The 19,608-nt window shown below is 38.9% G+C and overlaps 1 protein-coding gene across 1 annotated transcript in view; it reads right to left on the bottom strand.

The window, feature by feature from the left end:
- The window catches only part of TOPAZ1 (testis and ovary specific TOPAZ 1), a 101,670-nt gene that overhangs the window by 37,521 nt on the left and 44,541 nt on the right, over nucleotides 1-19,608 (bottom strand). The window contains exons 9-12 of the mRNA XM_004614602.2: nucleotides 17,815-17,878; nucleotides 10,177-10,328; nucleotides 9,609-9,701; nucleotides 7,622-7,737 (exon numbers count right to left, since the gene is read on the bottom strand). Of these exons, the coding sequence (XP_004614659.2) occupies nucleotides 7,622-7,737; nucleotides 9,609-9,701; nucleotides 10,177-10,328; nucleotides 17,815-17,878 (425 nt within the window). The remainder of the gene's footprint in view (nucleotides 1-7,621; nucleotides 7,738-9,608; nucleotides 9,702-10,176; nucleotides 10,329-17,814; nucleotides 17,879-19,608) is intronic.

Below are 19,608 nucleotides of genomic sequence, written 5' to 3'. Positions count from 1 at the left end.
TCACCCTTCCCCCGCATGACTTCCGACCACATTTTACTTGGTGTTCCCTTCTCTGAGTTGCCCAGAATGAAAGACCAGCCTCCAAGCCATGGAGTCAACCTCCTGGTACTTATTTCTACTATTCTTGGGTGTTAGTCTCCTAGTCTACTATTCTATATTCCACAGATGAGTGCAATCTTTCTATGTCTGTCTCTTGAGTAATATTTGGCAATATAACATTTTTTCTTACAATTTCATTATGAAATAATTTTCGATTTTCAGGTATTTTTAAAAACAATACTGACCTTTTACCCAGCTTCTTTCAATGACGATTGGGTTTAGTACAATATCAATCCCAGAAACATACACTGGTAAGGCAGTTATCTACACTGAAGGTCTTACTTCGTTTTTATCACTATTCACTCACATTGTTTGTGCCTGTATTTATCCTATGTATAGATTACTACCATCACCACACAGAAGATACAGTACAGTTTCATGACTATTAAGGAACTTCTTCATGCAATCCCTTTATACTCATCACCCACCCATTGTTCTGTCAGCCACTAATCAGATATTCACTCCTTTAATGATCTCATCTTGAGAATATTACATAAATGGAACTGTGCAGCAGGTGGCTTTTAGGACTGGCTTCTAAAATTCAGCACAGTTCCCTTGATATCAATTCAACTTGTCTCATGTTTTAATCATCTGCTCATTTTTATATGAACAATATAGTTTTTACTTCACTAAAAAAATCCATTTTTTATAGTTATGGCTAAGTAAATCTCTTTTAAATAGAAACATATATACATAACAGAATTTTGCACAAGCAGAATTTCAAGACAGTTGGTTTGTATACATATTGAAGTAAGTTAGAACAGAATTTGTCTAGAAGTTTCTATTGGAGAAACTGAGCCTCCTTTTAAAAGATCAGGGAGGGGTGAAGACAAGAGCCTGGCCAAGAAACATCCCTCCCAACACTCCCCATTCCCCCAGGTGCTGGGATTTGGAGTCGCTTCCTACTCCACTCTGCCCGGATCCACGGCATATATCTGGGGCTTCAAGTAAATGTCAAGGTTTGCTGAGGTCCACTGCTTATAGCAGGGCAAAAAGGAGGAAATGGGAGCCCCACAGGGCACCCTTTGGTTTACAATACCCAGCCCACTGGGCTGGAAGGAAGAAGGATGTGAAGGAACAGGTTCTTAGACCAGGGAAGAAACAGAGACAAGGGAGTTTTCAGGGAATGCTCCTTTCTGGTCAGCAAGATAATGGCTGGGTAACTGTTAGAGGATCTTTATGATGGGTACTTGAGAGGCCTAGAGATCTGGAGCAACTAGGGTCAGACCCCAGCCCTTCTGTTTTCTGTTAGCATGAGCTTTGCAGAGAAATTAGAGGCAACTGACTTCTGCTCAGAAGACAGGAGTAATATCCCTTGGCATGATTCAAGTTCAACTATTATTTCACCTATTGAAGAACATGCTGTTTTTTCTAGTTCTTGACTACTGTAATTAAAGCTGCTATGAATATCTATGCACTAAGTTTAATGCAAATAAAAACTTCTCTAGGAAAAATGGCCAAAAAGTCAAAAGATGCAGTTGGCATTTACACATTCAGTTTTTACTTATTTTTGGCTTCTGGATTATACCAATGTTGGGAGACCACCACCTGGTGCAAGGGATTCAAACTGGAATTGGTGAGACATTGGCAAGCACCTTAAATCATGGACTACCTCTCTGGCCTCATCAGTTTTTTTTTCCAAATTGAATCACCGTGAGATATGAGTTATGAAGCTGTTCATGGCTGGGTTTCATTCAGAGCTCCAACACCCTTCCCTCCACCAGTGTACGTTTCCCACCACCAATGTCCCCAGTTTCCTTCTTGCCACCCTCCTCTGAGACTGTTTCTATGGCAGACATCCCCCCCCCCCCCTGCCTCGGGCATTATGGTTTGCAATACAGATACTGAGAGGTTATACTGTTTTTTCCTTTACCTATTTTCAGCATGTAGTTTTTACCCGGAGTGATCATTTCCAACTATCTTTGTCATAGTGGCCAATTGCCTTTCCCACTCGCTCTTGAAGCAGACTTTCAACCATAGACCAATTGTCCTGGCCCTTGTTCTTTAAGATACACGGAAGATAATGTGGGCAGAACCCTTCATGATATTGAAGATAAAGGAATCTTTGAGGATGAAACACTGCTAACCAAGCAAGTGGAAGCAAAGCTAAACAAATGGGACTACATTAAAATAAGAAGCTTCTGCACCTCAAAAAGAAATGGTGAACAATATACAAAGATAGCTCACAGACTGAAAAAATTTATGCAATACCCATCTGATAAAAAGTTAATATCCAAGATATATAAGGCACTGCCAGAATTTTATGAGAAAAAATCCATCCAACCCCATCAAAAAATGGGGAGAAGAAATGAACAGAAACTTCCTCAGAGAAGAAATACAAATGGCCAAAAAGCACACACACAAAAATGCTCCACATCGCTAATCATCAGGGAGATGCCAATAACAACAACAATGACATATCATTTCACACTACAAAGACTGGCACACACCAAAAGAACAAGAGCAACCAATGCTGGTGTGGATGCGGGAAGAAAGGGACTCCTCTTCACTGTTAGTGGGAATTTCTTTTTGGAAAACAATATGGCCATTCCTCAAAAGGCTAGAAATTGAGCTTCCATACAACCCAGCAATACCACTCCTGGGAATATGCCCCAGGAACTCAAAAACACAGCAGATATGCTATCTATACTTCTTTGTTCACTGCAACACTATTCACACCAGAATCTGGAAACAACCCAAGTGCCTGAGAACAGTTAAAGAAACTAGGTCACATCTATGCTACAATGAAATACTACGCAGCTGTTAGGAAAAATGATGTTATGAAATTCATTTATAAATGGATGGACATGGAGAGTATCATGCTGAGTGAAATGAGTCTGAAAGAGAGGGATAGACAAAGAATGACTGAATTCTTTTGTGGAACATAAAAAACATAAAATGAGACTAATACCCAAGGACAGTAGAAACAATAGCCTCATCAGTTTTTGTTTTTCATTTTGGGGGCCATAACCATCAGGATAATTCCTGTTGGAGCTCAGGGGACCATTTGTGGTCCCTGGGATTAAACTGGAGTCAGCCATGCTCAATGAAAGTGACTTAACCTCTGTACTATCTTTCTAGACACAGATTTGATTAATTAAAAAATTGAAGTTTAGGTAACATGTAACAGTGGTGTTAACTTTCATGGCTTTGGTGTACATTTTGTACCTTTCAATACCATCAAACACCCAAGATCCTTCACTACTGTCTTTACTGTCTCTAATCTGCCTCGTTCCACACCCCTTCCCTGCAAATTTGCTTTGTCTTCATTCTGTACTGTCTATTCCCGTGTTTTGTTTCTCAGATAAGGACATTATCTGGTATCTTCTCCCTAATTTATTGCACTTAACATGATGCCACGTTACTTCCAAATTGCAGCAAACTGCAAGATTTAAGCTTTTGTCACAGCTACATAATATCCTATTGGGTGATGCGTATATACCACAATTTTTTTTTATTCATATCTGTTGGTGACTAGCTGTCTTTCCAGAATCCGGCGATTGTACTTAGTGCTGCAATGAGAACAGGTGTGCATAGATATTTTAAATTCACTATTTTTGTATTCTGGAAAAGACACCAATAAGTGGAATCACTGGGTCATATGAAAGCACTATTCTTATTTTGAGGAATCTCCATATTATTTTCCAGAGGCAGAATCAGATGACATGACCCTAAGCAGTGAAAGGGGGTTCCTTTTGCACCACATACCTGTTTGCTTGCAATCTTCTTGATATACTGTTATTCTCACTGGCATAATTCATTGTTATTTTGATTTGCACTTTTCTGTTAATGTTATGAACACTTTTTCATATGCTTACTACCAAGCATGTGTTCTAAAGAAGTTCTATTCATCACTTCTCCCTATTCTTTGATGGGGATGTTTTTTGGTGAGGGGTTTGCTATTTTATTGTTGAATTTTGTGAGTGCTTTTAATATCTTTGCTATCAGTTATTTATCATGTGCAAGCATTTTTCTGTTGTTCCTGAGTCATGCCTGCCTGTGCACAGAGCTTACTCCTGGCAGTGTTCTGGTGATGTGGAGCTGTGAATTGAATCAGGACCAGCTACTTGCAAGGCAAGCACCTTATTCCCTGTCTTCCAGGTCCTGGTGTGCAAACATTTTTCCCTATTAGTAGGGTGTTTTAGCTTTAGCCTGAGCTTTTTGCCATGCAAAAACTTTTTAGTTTGTCAGAGTACCATTTGTTAATTTTGTTGTTGTTGTTGTTGTTGTCTTTGTCAGAGAAGTGAGACTGTCTAAGGAAAGAGATCAATGAAGACTCTGAGGGCTAGATCCTGGAGAGTTCTACCTATGATTCCCTTGACATATTTTATGGATTGTGGTACAACCTCTAGGTCTTTAGTCCACTCTAACTTTTATGTAGGATGTGATATATAGATCCCATTTCTTTTTTTTTTTTCTTTTTGGGTCACACCCGGTGATGCACAGGGGTTACTCCTGGCTCTTCACTCAGGAATTACTCCTGGCCGTGCTCAGGGGACCATATGGGATGCTGGTATTGGAACCCGGGTCGGCTATAGATCCCATTTCATTTCCTTTCTTTGCGACTACCCAGTTATTCCAAGATCATTTGTGGAAGAGGCTTTCTTATTCTACTTCATGTACCCAGCTTCATTGTCACAGATTAGCTGTCCATGTATGTGAGTGTTTTGTTTTTGGGTCTCAATTCTATTACATTTGTCTGAATCTGTTTATATTCCAGTAACAAACCATTCCATAGCTCTAAAATACAATGTAGCTTTATGGTGATTTAAAATCAGGGATTTCAATATCTCCCATATCCTTTTTTTTCTCAGATGCATATTTAGTTTTTAGAAACTGCCAAACTGTTTCTATTTTATATTATCAACATATAAATAGTTTCATTACTTTCCTACTGGAATGTAATGTCCATTATAATGGAATGTCCACATATCAGAGGGTTTATATCCCTGACGATAAGACAAATTGTCTATATATCAGAGGGCTTACTTTTGTGTTCTAACTTCTAATCCATTTGTCTGAATGTAAATCTTTAATCATCACAATATAAAACTCTCGATTACTACAGTTTCTTGGTATAAATTAAGGTCAAAGAATGCAATACCTCCAATCTTTGAATTGCTTTGGTTATTCTGGGAATTATATGGTTTCATAAAAAATTGTGTAGTATTTGTTCTACCTATATTTCACCATATAATTGTTGCACCATTTTTATTGCAAAAATTAGCTTTATAACTTTTACTGCATAACCATCACGTTATAAGCACCCTGCCCAATATACTATCTCTCCATTCCACTATGCTTTTCTTTAGTATTGTCCAATCTCTTGGTGTATTTGCTCATAGTTGTCTCTTATGATCCTTTGCACAGAATGTATCTCTTAACAGGAACAGCTTCTGAAAATGGGTTAGTATGTGATTTTGTACTTATGTGAATGTCACAGAAAGCATGTCAGTCTCCAAATATCACTTCGCCCTTTTAATGATATAGCAATTCAGGAGGACATCATGGAAAAGGAGTGAATAACAGATAGTCATTTGAGTTCTATGACATAGCTGCTATAGCCCTAATATGGAGTTTTCAGCATATGGCTCTGAGGAAGTATTTGGAAAAAATTAAAGATGCCCCTTACGTATATGTGGATTATATCCCTGACATTAAGACAAACTGTATTTTTCTTATGTAACTATATTTCTGAGGTAGCCCCATTGTATTAAATAATGTCAGTTTTGCATAAACATAATCAGTAATAAAATTTAAAAATCAAAAATTAAAAAATTAAGTAAAAAAATTTAAAAAATATCTCCAATGCTGGCACTTGAAGCGAAGTTATAACAGAGGTACAATTGCCTGTGTGAAATAGCATACAGAATGCTAGAGAAAATTAACATTTGTGGGCTAGTTTTAATAACCAACAGGCTCCACAGTTATTTTATTTTTTCCTGTCTTTTTTTTTCCTTTTTCTTTTTGGGTCACACCTGGCGATGCACAGGGGTTACTCCTGACTTGCACTCAGGAATTACTCCTGGTCGTGCTCAGGGGACCATATGGGATGCTGGGATTAGAACCCGGGTCGGCCGCATGCAAGGCAAATGCCCTACCTGCTGTGCTATCCCCCTATTTGGTTTTTGAGATACACCTAGAGATGCTCAGAATTACTCCCGACTTTGCACTCAGGAATACACTCGACAATACTTAAGGGACCATATGGGGTGCCAGGGTTTGAGCCTGGGTTGGCTGCATGGGAAGCACATGCCCTACCCCACTATACATCACTCTGCCCTCTCCACAGGTTATTTTAAAATTTTTAAAGTATCATCTGTCAGATATAATTAAACCATTACTATTAACTTTGTTCAACCAATCTATAGAATAGATTTTATTTCAAGTTGATCATCAACTCTCAAGCAAAAAAAAATGTGTTACTTCTTTACTAGAAGACAATGAGAAATGAGGCAAAACTAGCTCTGGAAAACAAGTGAGAAAAGGCTAGAATATATGCCTTGCAGGTATAATGTTATAAGTTTTATCCCTAGCACTGGCCCCTTGAGCACTGCCAGGCATAGCTCTGGTGATCCTTTGAACCACTGAGCCTAAGCAGTACCACATCACCAGGTCCATGCACTGAACCATCAGGCATGCATAGCTAGTATAAGTATCACTAGAAGTAGCTCTCAGGTCTCTCGAGAATTGTTCGAGAGGTTCTTCCACTTAAAAAAGGCAGTTGTTGAAATTGGATATCCTTAAGGACTCTGGAGCCTGAAAATACTTGTACTTATAATTTGCATTCTTTTTTCTATGCACTAAACAAAGAAAGTAAAAATATTACAGATTTCCTTTTTCTCAGTCACTGTATCACTGTTGTCCTATTGCTCACCAATTTGTTTGAGTGGGCGCCAGTAATGTCTCATTCATCCCTGTCTCGTTCAGGGTCAAGGGAATGAGGCCCATTTTGTTTTTGTTTTTGGCATATCGAATATGCCACGGGTAGCTTGCCAGGCTCTGCCATGTGAGATTCTGCCTTTTTCTCAATATAAGTATTAAATGGCACCATAATCACTGTTACAGATTTTATGCCTTTATTTTATTTAAATCCTTAAGAAGTTCAGAAAGCTGAGGCAAAGGAGAGAAAAAATCAGGAGGCATTAAAATAGTTTTAAAATAGTTTTAGCCAATATGACAGAGAGTAAAAGAGAAAAACAAGGCAATTTTTATATACAGAAAAGAGTGCAATATAAAATAGAGGACGAGAGATATCTTTAACACTTAATGTTCCAGGTATGCACATAACACTTAATATTCATATGAAATTAGGTTCTAAGAATGAGATGGCAAGGTTCCTGGAATATCAATCAAAGGAAGCTCAACTAATGTCACGTGACCAGGACAAAGCCAAGAGATGGGATGGTGGATGATTAGATATTTGGACATACAGGCTGTGACAAAGTGTTTTGCCTTTATCATTTATGTGTTCCCATGAAAACACATATATTATAGCCTTAATAGTGAATAGTTTTCTTACCTTGATTTTATATCCAAAACTGCAGTTATTTCTTGTTTGGAAGCCTGCACTTGGTATAAAAGCTTAATAATATAATTAAAGTGTTCTGGTTCAAGCACCATCCCAGCCTCTACAAGCTTAGAAGAGAAAATAAAATTAGCTATTCTTATAAAAATGTGAGGGAGCTGAAAACCAATTTGCATGCAACAACTGAGACTAATGGAAGAAATGAAAACATGGAGACAAGTAGAATTAAAAATTCATTTAAAATATTTGAAACCTATTTCTTCAAATATTTGAGAATGACCTATCTCAAAATATAAAGCAAAAATGGAAATAATTTTGAATTAAAAACATTTGGGCTTACAGAAGATAGCACAAATGGCTGAAGCACATGTCTGGCACATGCTAGGTCCCAAATTAGATCCCTGACACCACATGATTCCCCAAGCATTACCAGGGATGTATCCCCTAGTACTGAGCTATGATTGATAATGGACCCAAGGTCTCGTAAGTACGGTCTGGGAGGCTCTTCGAAAAATAAATAAGGCACTGAATACTGTTCTTCAAGTTATCCCACTCATTTCATGATTTGCAATTCCTGTTTGGTAGTTATTATCACTGGTAGACAGCTTATCACTGTCTTTGAACTTTCTAAGAGAGTCAACAGTTTTCAACAACTACTGAAAATGATAAATACTTTCTAAGTAAAAGAATTTCTAGGCAAAGGGCTGCAGAGATAGATTAAGATGCCACACGGGAATCCAAGATTCAATTTTTCATGTTACCTGGACCCTGGGGCACTTCTGGGAGATCCTGAACACCATGCTGGGAGTAATAACTGAATTAATAGGCCTGGCCCTTCAAACAATTTTCTAGGTAAGTAATTTTGTCAAGTTTGGCAATGTGGAACTAGAACCATTCACCAAAATATCTGTTAAATTGCAACAGTGGTTTCAATACGTTTTCCTAAAAATGATGTGGTCCTATCTACTATAAGATCTACTCTGAAATGAATGTCTGGGTTGAGCCAAATACTAGAAAGCAGAAAAATTTAAAGATATATATTTAATGTAATTTAAATTTAATATATTTATAGCCATAAAATTCTTATTTTTTATTATTTAATGCCAAATATTAAATTTATTTATAGCCACCACATTTCTCTGTTTTGGTCATACTTTTCTTGAGATATTTATTTGCATAAGTATTTTTGTTATAAATGCCTAAAATCGTTTTGGAAAAAAGAATATTCTTAATTATCTTTAGGTAACTGAGATGAGGATAATTAACAAATCAATAGTCTTCTGGGAATGCTGGGAACTATTAATTTAAAGCAAAAGCACGGCAGTCATTAAAGTCAACTGATAAATCCTACTTCAGGAAAAAAAAAGAACATTTTTTGTTGTCATTTTTAGGCCATGTTAGGCTGTGCACAGGGATCATGATGCCTGGCAGAGCTAGGGGCACCATATGGAATACCAGGGATTGAACCTGGGATGGATAAATGCAAGGCAAGTGCCCTACCTATGGTACTATCTCTCCAGCCCACCAGATAACATTTCTGAAAAAAATTCTTTGATAAAAAGTGGAGGTCAAGGATGTAGCTAGGTGGTAGAACGCATTCTTTGTATGTTTGAAACCCTAGGTCTGATCTCTAAGATCATAAAGACAAAATAACAACGAGTATAAGTAGAAATAATTATTTTTAAGATATTCATTATTGGGCTGGAGCCATAGCACAGTGGGTAGGGCATTCGCCTTGCACGCAGCCCACCCAGGTTCAATTCTTTTGCCCCTCTTGGAGAGCCCAGCAAACTACTGAGAGTATTTCGCCCGCACGGCAGAGCCTGGCAAGTTACCCGTGGTGTATTTGATATTCCAAAAACAGTATCAAGTCTCACAATGGAGACGTTACTTGTGCCTGCTCGAGCAAATCGATGAGCAATGGGATGACAGTGACAGTGATTACAGTGATGTTCATTATTAAAACAAAAAAACTGCATACCTTGCGAAGTATATCAATTAAAACAGGTACAGTATTTCTTAATTTCATGACTGCCACATGCTCAAATATTTTTAGTAATATATTCAGAGCAGGCTGGATAAAACAAAAAAATTAAACTCATTTTCACGTCTTATTTCAGTACACTTTAAGATTTTCAAATTTGTTTACGCTGAAAAACACAAGTGTTCTCAACAAGTATTCAACAAACAAGCATTCGACACAGGTATTCAACAAATTTCACGTTAAGTTTTTCACTTTAAGAAGGTTTCACTTCAAATTTTTCAAATTTGTTTATGTTGAAAAATACAAGTGTTCTCAACAAGTATTCAACAAACAGAAGCATTCAACACAGGTATTCAACAAATTTCACATTAAGTTTTTCACTTCAAGAAATTTCACTTCAAATTTTTCAAATTTGTTTATGCTGAAAAACACAAGTGTTCTCAACAAGTATTCAACAAGCAGAAATATTCGACACAAGTATCCAATAAGCAGTAATTTTACATCTAAATAATGAGATCAAGATTTAAAAAATTAAAATATACAAAAATATTTTTGGGTTACTTACCATGATTTTAACCATTATGCTGAGATTCACTACCTGAAATACTTCTTTCAATAAACAATGTTTGAGTAAAGAAATAAGAAGGTCATTTAGCACTTGTAAATCAAAGTGTATACTTGGAGGAAATTTTCTGTAATATTCCATAAACATGTTTGCTGAAAGTGAAAAAATATATTAAAATATATTCATTACTTTTACGATAATCTTTCCTATATTTAAAAACAGTAATAAAAAACTTAAAAAACCGAGTAACAAAATCATTTATAAAATTTAGTATTAGAAATATTTAATGAAAACAAATTACAGCAAAGTTTAATAGCAGTAAATTTTAAAGAAATTCTGTCATATTAAGACACTACAACGGGAGATAACTTGTGCTATCCACAAAAAAATAGGTTCAAACTTCATCAATCATAGCCCCAATATAAACTCATGGGGAACTATACTCCCGAGGCAGTGACCAAGTTCTATACAGGAAACTATGTAATGTGTGGGGTGGGGGCAGACTATTTTGACACATACTTTTTCTTATTGAAACCCACTTGGTGATACTTTTCATTTTAATCCTTTTCATTCTGTCTTAATTATGAACATTCTACTAAAAATTAGAAGATTAATTTCCTTTGAGAAAGTAATGTTATTTTGATTTAATTACTTACTTGATTTTATACTACATATTTTCAATTTTTATTCATTAATTTTACTTATACTAAGTAAACCGTTTGGGTAAACAATTACTATTTTTCTACCCAAAATACTGGATTACTTGGTGTTGCTTGCAGAAGTAGCCAATGATAAAATTCAATAGATAATGGAAAAATTAATGTTAAACTTATGACTTTCAACAAATATATCACAGATATCATTATTCACATTTATTCTCAAGATTCCTTATATACCCAGTTGCTTTAACTGGTACAACTCTGGTTCAGTCAAGAAGTTCTGGAATTTTTCTGTGTAGGATTTTGAGTACTCATGAAATATCCCTAATAGTTATAAGTCTGTTAAGATGTTCTCTTTGTCATTTAGTCTTGGTAGGTTTTGTGTTTTCAGGAATTTGTCCAACTCATCTAAGCTGTCCGATTTGTAATTCTATCTAGGCAGAATACTCCCAATCATTTTTTCATTTCTGTAGAAGCATAATCACCACTTTACTTTTTTTTCCAGCAAAGCAAAGTACTTTTTATGGAATGAAATTTTCTTATAAAAATGTAAGGAAAGACAGAGAATAGTGTTTGAGAACACAGGCTCCTCCAGAATGGAAATAGGCAAGCATAGAAACAAACAAGCAAGTGAGACACATGTTCAAGGGAGAATATGGGCTTGAAAAATAAGTACCCACTTGCATTTTTATTTCAGGAATTTGAATCTTTCTTAGACAATCTAGCTAAAGGTTTAATTTTCTCTCCATATTTTAAATTTCAAAAGAACCATGATTTGGGCTTTATCCTGTGTATGAGTGATACAATGATATCTGCTGGCTCCAGGAACAGGAAAAGCCTCAAATCCATTCATTCAGGGTTTTTTTTTTTTTGCTATTTTGGGGTCACACCCAGCGATGCTCAGGGGTTACTCCTGGCTTTGCACTCAGGAATTACTCCTGGCGTGCTCAGGGGACCATATGGGATGCCGGGGATCGAACCCGGGTCGGCCGTGTGCAAGGCAAACGCCCTACCTGCTGTGCTATCACTCCGGCCCCTCATTCGGTAACAGCTCTAGTAAAGCAGTCGTCTCTGAATCGCATTAGGTGTCCGGCCCATCTGATTTTTGATGCGTTGGCAAATGAGACAGTGTCCCTGATTCTTGATCGTCGACAGAGGTCAGAACTCCAGATTCCTTCACTCACTTGAGTGAAACGTGATACTCCAAGCATAGCTCTTTCAGTTTCTCTCTGGGAGACCAGAATAGCATTCTTATCCTGTTTTTGTAGAGCCCAGGTCTCTGAGGCATATGTTACTGCAGGAAGAATGATGGAGTCGAAAGATGTGCCCCGAGCCAGAGGTTCTTTGTCCTCTTAACAACTTCTTCGATGCTCTTGAAAGGGTTCCATGCCACTCTCTTAATCCTGTGCAACTCAGGTGCCAGGTCATTCGTCACGTTGAGTTCTCGACTAGGTACACATAACTGCTGCATTTGGAGACGTTTGTTCCGTTGAGAGCAAATGGAACATCAGAAACTAATCCATTTCTCATGGACATTGTCATCGTAAGATTCAGCTGCAGTCCAACCTTTCCACACTCATGGTCAAAGCTGGCCAGCATTCATGCCGCTTGACTGGTATTTGGTGTTATGAGAACGATGTCATCAGCAAAGCAGAGGTGGTGTAGTTGCTGACTATCTATCTTCACTCCCATTCTTTCCCATTCCAGTTGTCGCATGATGTTCTCGAGGGTGGCACTAAAGAAATGATATCATTTCACCCTGCCGAACCTCTCACTTTATGTTGATGATCACTTCCTTGTAGAATGGTGAGATCCTGGTGATGAATCTGTAATACAGCTCATGGAGGATCCTGATGTACTGAGTTTGAATGACCTGTTTGGCTAGGGCTTCAATGACTGCTTCAGTCTCAACAGAATCAAAGGCCTTTAAATCGATGAACGTTAGACAGAATGGCATCTTGAACTCTTGCAAAACCTCAATCAGCTTGTTCACCATGTGGATATGGTTGATCATGCTGAATCCTTTTCAGAACCCGGCTTGCTTGCATGGTTGTCCTTCATCTAGTGTTCTGCTAATCCTATTCATGATGACTCGAGTGAATAACTTGTAGACAATGAACAACAGGCAGATCGGGCGATAGTTGCCGATGTTGTGGATGTCTTCCTTCTTGTACAACAGAACGGTCCTGCTGGTTTTCCATTGGGACGGAACCTTGCATTCAGACAGGTAGCATGTGAAGAGCCAAGCCAGTGTATTGACAAGTACTGGTGGCATATTCTTCAGGTGTTCGGGTCTGACCTTGTCTGGATCGGGTGCTGTATGCTTCTTTACCAATGAAATGGCGTGTTGGATTTTGGAATGCTGGGAACGACATATCTATCCTGTGGAATTTGGTACGTGGTTCACCAACTCATCGTGGTGAGGGGATGGCAACGGTGCCAACCAGTGAAGAGTGAACCAACAGATGCTGCCCAGAGATGTAGGCAGGTACAGGGTTGGACTCCTTGCATCAACTGTGTCGATCTGGCCAGTACTTTCTGTACGTGAGCAGCACGTCCATGCTCAAGGTGTGTGGCATGTTTGTCATCATGCAGATCGTTACAACATGCCACCTGCATGGTAGAGCCTGGCAAGCTACCCATGGTATATTCAATATGCCAAAAACAGTAACAAAAATGGGCCTCATTCCCCTGACCCTGGAAAAGCCCCCAATACGGCATCGTAGAGAAGGATGAGCAAGGAGAGGCTGCTAAAATCTAAGGGCCAAACTAGACTGCCAAAATGAAGAAGGACTAAAATGACTTTACAGTCTTTCTAAATGCTAACCTTTTTGGGTCACACCTGGCAATGCACAGGGGTTACTCCTGGATCTGTACTCAGGAATTACTCCTGGTGGTGCTCAGGGGACTATATGGAATGCTGGGGATCGAACCCAGGTCAGCCGTGTGCAAGGCAAATGTCCTACTCATTGTACATAGCTCCAGCCCCTAAACACTAAACTTTTATATGTAACATTGGGCTTATTCTGTGATTGTCTGCTTTACAGATCTCTGTTTCTACTTTCACCTCAGTTTTCAGAGATTCTTACTAATTTCTGTATTTATTATGGGTCTTGACTTTTCCACATTTGTTGTTTTAAAACTATATTCAGAGGACCCTCTGCGCCTAAAGACTTTGATTCCAGAGGCCTAACCCATTTTGGCATCCAGAGCAGCTTCTTACAGCAATACACTGGGACTGCAAGCTGGGCCACAACTTTGTGTTGCCTGGGGATGGATCTTTCCTCTCCACCCTGTTTTTCTGCACAGAAAACGGCGGCGGCAGCAATATCCACGTGGCGCCAGCCACCTTCTAAGACTCCTAACCCAGAGGTATACGGTTTTTACACTTTGGGGCTCCTAGGGAATAATGGGAAGTGGGTGTTACGCCATGCCCTCGGCCCAGATAAATCCGGAGCTGCTGAGAGCGAAATGGACCCTCTGTGCCTAAAGAATTTGATTCCAGAGGCCTAACCCATTTTGGCATCCAGAGCAGCTTCTTACAGCAATGCACTGGGACTGTAAGCTGGGCTATGCAATTTCTGGCAGAATTTTCCCTGGACTTTATACAGAAATCCAAAACCGCGTGGCTGCTCCTGCGGCCGCATAACTTAACATCTCTTAATTGTCAGCAATGTGAAATGGTTCCTTTTTAGCAGGTCTGACTTTGGGTGGAAACTCCAAACAATAACTGAGTTTTTTTTGTTGAAATATTGAAGGTAATCAAAGTAGCAGCTATTTCTCTAGACTGTGAACTAAGCAATAGCCCCACGCCAGCCGAGAAAGAGAAAATATTCCTCTTTCCCGGTTGTTTCCCATTTTCGAGGAGAAACGTGGTGTGGCATCCACTATACTATGAGGCTCAGGAAGGGGGAGGAGGAGGAAAAAAAAAGGAAAAGGGAAAAGGAAAAAAAAAAGAGTTATGTACTTGGAGCCGTGGGGCTACATATCTCTTCATTCTAAGCAATGGAAAACTAATTATCAAATGCTTCCTTGGTAGTAGGGCTGTCTTTCTTGGGGGGAAACTCCCACAACAATACTGAGTTTTGTGTTGAAATATGGAATGTAATCAAGGTAAAGAGAAAATGAAGTGAAATTCATCAGTTATACAGTTGGGGGTGGAGGGGGGGCGGGAGGTATACTGGGGTTTTTGGTGGTGGAATATAGGCACTCGTGAAGGGATGGGTGTTTGAATATTGTATAACTGAGACATAAGCCTGAGAACTTTGTAACTTTCCACATGGTGATTCAATAAAAAAAAACAAACTAAATTCAGAGATTTCTCCTGTTATCATATTGAATAATTACACAATCAGAATTACATTTTAGGGACATTCACTGCCTCTCCTGACAGCCTCTTTCTTTCACATTTCATGTAATAAAAAGAATCTTCTGGACAGAAATGCACATCCTTAAATAACCATATTTATTTAGCTTCTCTTCCTTGGCTGTCATAACTACTCAGACAATGCATTTCCCATGTAGGCTCCTATTAGTTCTATCCTACTACTTTCTCCTTCTTATAGTTAGAAAAAGTTCAGTAATTCTCACATATACTTCTTTTAATTCTTGAAGATATATCAAGCAGATGACTATCAATTTATTTATTTTTAAATTTTTAATTGAGTCACCATGTGGAAAGTTACAAAGTTTTCAGGTTTAAATCTCTGTTATACAATGCTCGAATACCCATCCCTTCACCAGTGCTCATATTCCACCACCAAGAATCCCAGTATAGCTTCACCCCGCCCCCCCACACCCCACACCCCTAACCCCCCACCCCCTGGCCCCCCCACCCTTAGCCCCCCCCCGCCTGTGTAACTAATAAATTTCAGTTTACTTTCACTTTGATTGCATACAATATTTCAACAAAACTCACTATTATTGTTTGGAGAGTCTCTCCCCTAAAGTCAGACCTGCTGAAAAGGAAGCATTAGATAATTTGTTTTCCAATGCTGAGGATGAAGAGGTATGAGGTCGAGTGACCACACTTAGCGGCCTCTCAGTTTTGGATTTCTGTAATTTAGTATTTTAGTAACTAAGTCCAGAGAGATATCTGCCAGAAGTTGCATCGTTGCCAACTTGTACTTCTCAGTTACATTATATTCCACATATGAGTGCAATCTTTCTATGTCTGTCTCTTTCTTTCTGACTCATTTCACTCAACATGATACTTTCCATGTTGATCCATTTATATGCAAATTTCATGACTTCATGTTTTCTGACAGTTACATAGTATTCCATTATGTAGATGTACCAGAGTTTCTTTAACCAGTCATCTGTTTTGGGGCACTCTGGTTTTTTCCAGATTCTGGCTATTGGAAACAGTGCTGCAATGAACATATGCCATCTCTACTATACCATTTTGCCTCTCTGGGATATATTCCCAGGAGTGGTATTGCTGGGTCAAATGGAAGCTCAATTTCTAATTTTTTGAGAATCGTCCATATTGTTTTCCAAAAGGGCTGAACCAGTCGGCATTCCCACCAGCAGTGAAGAAGAGTCCCTTTCTCCCCGCATCCACGCCAACACCGGTTGCTTTTGTTTTTTGGGATGTGGGCCAGATGACTATCAATTTAAAGTGCTCTATTACTCTTATATGATGTGCCTTTTGTGGCTAAGTCAGGATGACAAACAAAGCCTGGTTCCTTCCTCAAGCAAAAATGAGGTGGGGTTGTGGACTCAACATTAAAAGAGTAGGGCTGGAGAGAGACTACAGTTTCAAACCCAGGTTCAAATCCCGCCAGTATCCTGTATGATCTCCAGAGAACTGCCAGGAGTGATTCTTGAGTGCAGAGGCAGGAGTAATCCCTGAGCACTGCCAGTTGTTCAATATGGTAACAGGAGAAAACAAAACAAAAAGACAATAGAGGATTCCTATTTTATGACTTGAAAGACCATAGCTTAAAGACCAAAGTTTTTGCTTGAGAAAGGGATGGAAGAAAAGCATTCTGTGTGGAGTGAGCAGTGGTAGTAATGGCAATGAAATTTTTTTAACACAGCCTGGCTTGTTTAAAGGATTGCAGAGAGGGGCTGGAGTGGTAGCACAGCGGGTAGGGTGTTTGCCTTGCATGTGGCCGATCTGGGTTCAATTCCCAGCATCCCATATGGTCCCCTGAGCACCATCAGGAGTAATTCTTGAGTGCAGAGCCAGGAGTAAACCCTGTGCATTGCCAGGTGCAACTGAAAAAGTGAAAAAAAAAAAGGGACTGCAGAGACTCTAAGGAATAAGTGCAAAATGAGAATGAAGTAGAGATGATCCAGTTTCTGAATAACCCTTTCAGAAAGATTTTTAAGCCAATTAAGTATAACCTTATTATGTCTTATACCTATAAAAATTTGTCATGAAAATACTATAAAAAGCTTATAGCGGGGGCTGGAGCGATAGCACAGCGGGTAGGGCGTTTGCCTTGCACGCGGCCGACCCGGGTTCTAATCCCAGCATCCCATATGGTCCCCTGAGCACCGCCAGGGGTAATTCCTGAGTGAAGAGCCAGGAGTAACCCCTGTGCATCGCCAGGTGTGACCCAAAAAACCAAAAAAAAAAAAAAAAAAAAAAAAAAAGCTTATAGCATAAAAAGGCAGACTTCTTTGTTTTTTGGGCCATACCTTATGGTGCTTGGGTGCTCCTGGTTCTGTGCTCAGGGGACTCTCCGGTGGGGCTTGGGGACAATATAATGTGCTGCTGGTGGGCTTTGGGGGAATATATGGGATGCTGGGTATTCAATCTAGGTACGTCTCTTGAAGGCAAATGCCCTATATGCTGGCTTATCTCTTCAGTACCCCTAGAATTCCTTTAATTAACCAAAGTCATACCACTTTTAATATTTTCTAACACTGACAGCCAATCTAAGGCATTTGGTTTTCATACTTAAAAGTACTAAATTTACCTTCAAACCATAAAATAACAGCACACCGTTTCAATTTCATTGTCTCATACCTGCACGTTGTAGCAAACATACTTCATTGATACTTATGTATTTCTTAAATATATCCATACAAATCTGCAAAAATCATGAAATATGGAAAAATTACCTTTTCACATTTTATAAAAAGCTTTAATTCTTGCTTTTTAGAGAACTAAAACAATGGAATAAAATTGATTCTGGGTTAACATTTGCAATGGATATTCAATTAATTACAAAAACCTAGGTTACAGAAGTTCTATCAAAGGAACAATCAAGAAAAATAGCTGAGATATGGAAGGACTTAGGGACAGAAAGAAATTCTTTAACAAAAGATCTTATTTATATTATTCTATTTTGTGTTGTGGGGCTACATAGCAGTGCTCAGGGCTTACTCCTGGCTCTTTGCTCAAGGATCATGCCTGGTGGGCTCAGTGGAGAGTATGTGGTGCTGTGGATTAAACCAGTGTCAGCTGCATAAAAGGAAAGCACCCTCCTCATTGTGTACTATCATCCAAGCTCAGACCTTATTTATATATTAAACAAAATTTACTGGCACAAGGATAAAGAAACTGACCAATGCTTTAAAAAGAGATTAGAGGACTGAAGAGATAACACAAGGCTAAAGCTGCTTGCCTTGCACATGACTTGGATTCAATCCCTGATACAACATATGAGCATCTAAGAGTGAGCATCCGTGAGCACAGAGCCAAGAGTAAGCCCTGAGCACAGCTGGGTGTGTCCCCAAACCAAAAATCAAACAAAAATTAAGAAGATTAGAAATAGACCCACATATATAAAACTGGCTGACTTATGACTTAGTGACACTGTGGTAAAGTGTGGAAATATGTTGTTGTTGTTGTTTTTTAAGTAAATGGTATCATATGAACTAATTCTAGAGTTTTGAATGCACAAGATAAATCATTTAATAAAAAGGTATCTTCTTGATAATCTTTCCATGGATTTCAATTGATATAAAAGTTAACACTATAAGTAAAAATATTTGACAAAACAGACAATATAAAAATTTAGTATTTCTTTTATACAAGACACCATTAAGAGGCTGAATAGGCTATTTGTGAAATAGTATAAAATACATGAAACACACACACACACACACACACCCCGGGAAGTTATCACTGTCACTGTCATCCCGTTGCTCATCGATTTGTTCGAGTGGGCACCAGAAATGTCTCTCATTGAGAGACTTATTGTTACTGTTTTTGGCATATCCAATGTGCACGGGTAGCTTGCCAGGCTCTGCCAGGCGGGCTCGATACTCTCGGTAGCTTGTTGGGCTCTCTGAGAAGGGTGTAGGAATCGAACTCGGATCGGCCGCGTGAAAGGCGAATGCCCAACCGCTGTGCTATCACTCCAGCCCCCCGGGGAACTTATATCCAGAATATATAAAGAATTGTGTGTATGAGTGTGTTTGGGGGACCAGAGCCATAGTACAGCGGGTAGGGTGTTGGCCTTGCACTCGGCTGACCCGGTTTTGATCCCCCACATACCATATGGTCCCCTAAGCACCGCCAGGAGTGATTACTGAGCGCAGAGCCTGGGGTAACCCTGAGCAACACTGGGTGTGACCCAAAAAGCAAACAAAACAAAATGAAACAAAAAAAGGAGTGTGTGTGTGTGTATGTTATGTATTGGGTGAGGACTGAATCTAGTGCCTTACACATGCAAAACAAGTGCTCTGACCCTAAGCCATATTCCCAGACCAATAAAGAATCTTTAAAATGTTAAAAAATTGCATAGACTGTAGGCTTCAATTATAAGAGAAGGATTGCTTTCCAATTATCAGAATAACTTAAAGGATGAGAATA

Source organism: Sorex araneus, chromosome 4 (genome assembly GCF_027595985.1).
Source record: "Sorex araneus isolate mSorAra2 chromosome 4, mSorAra2.pri, whole genome shotgun sequence".
Taxonomy (NCBI): domain Eukaryota; kingdom Metazoa; phylum Chordata; class Mammalia; order Eulipotyphla; family Soricidae; genus Sorex; species Sorex araneus.
This window is presented reverse-complemented; position numbering and strand designations above follow the sequence as displayed.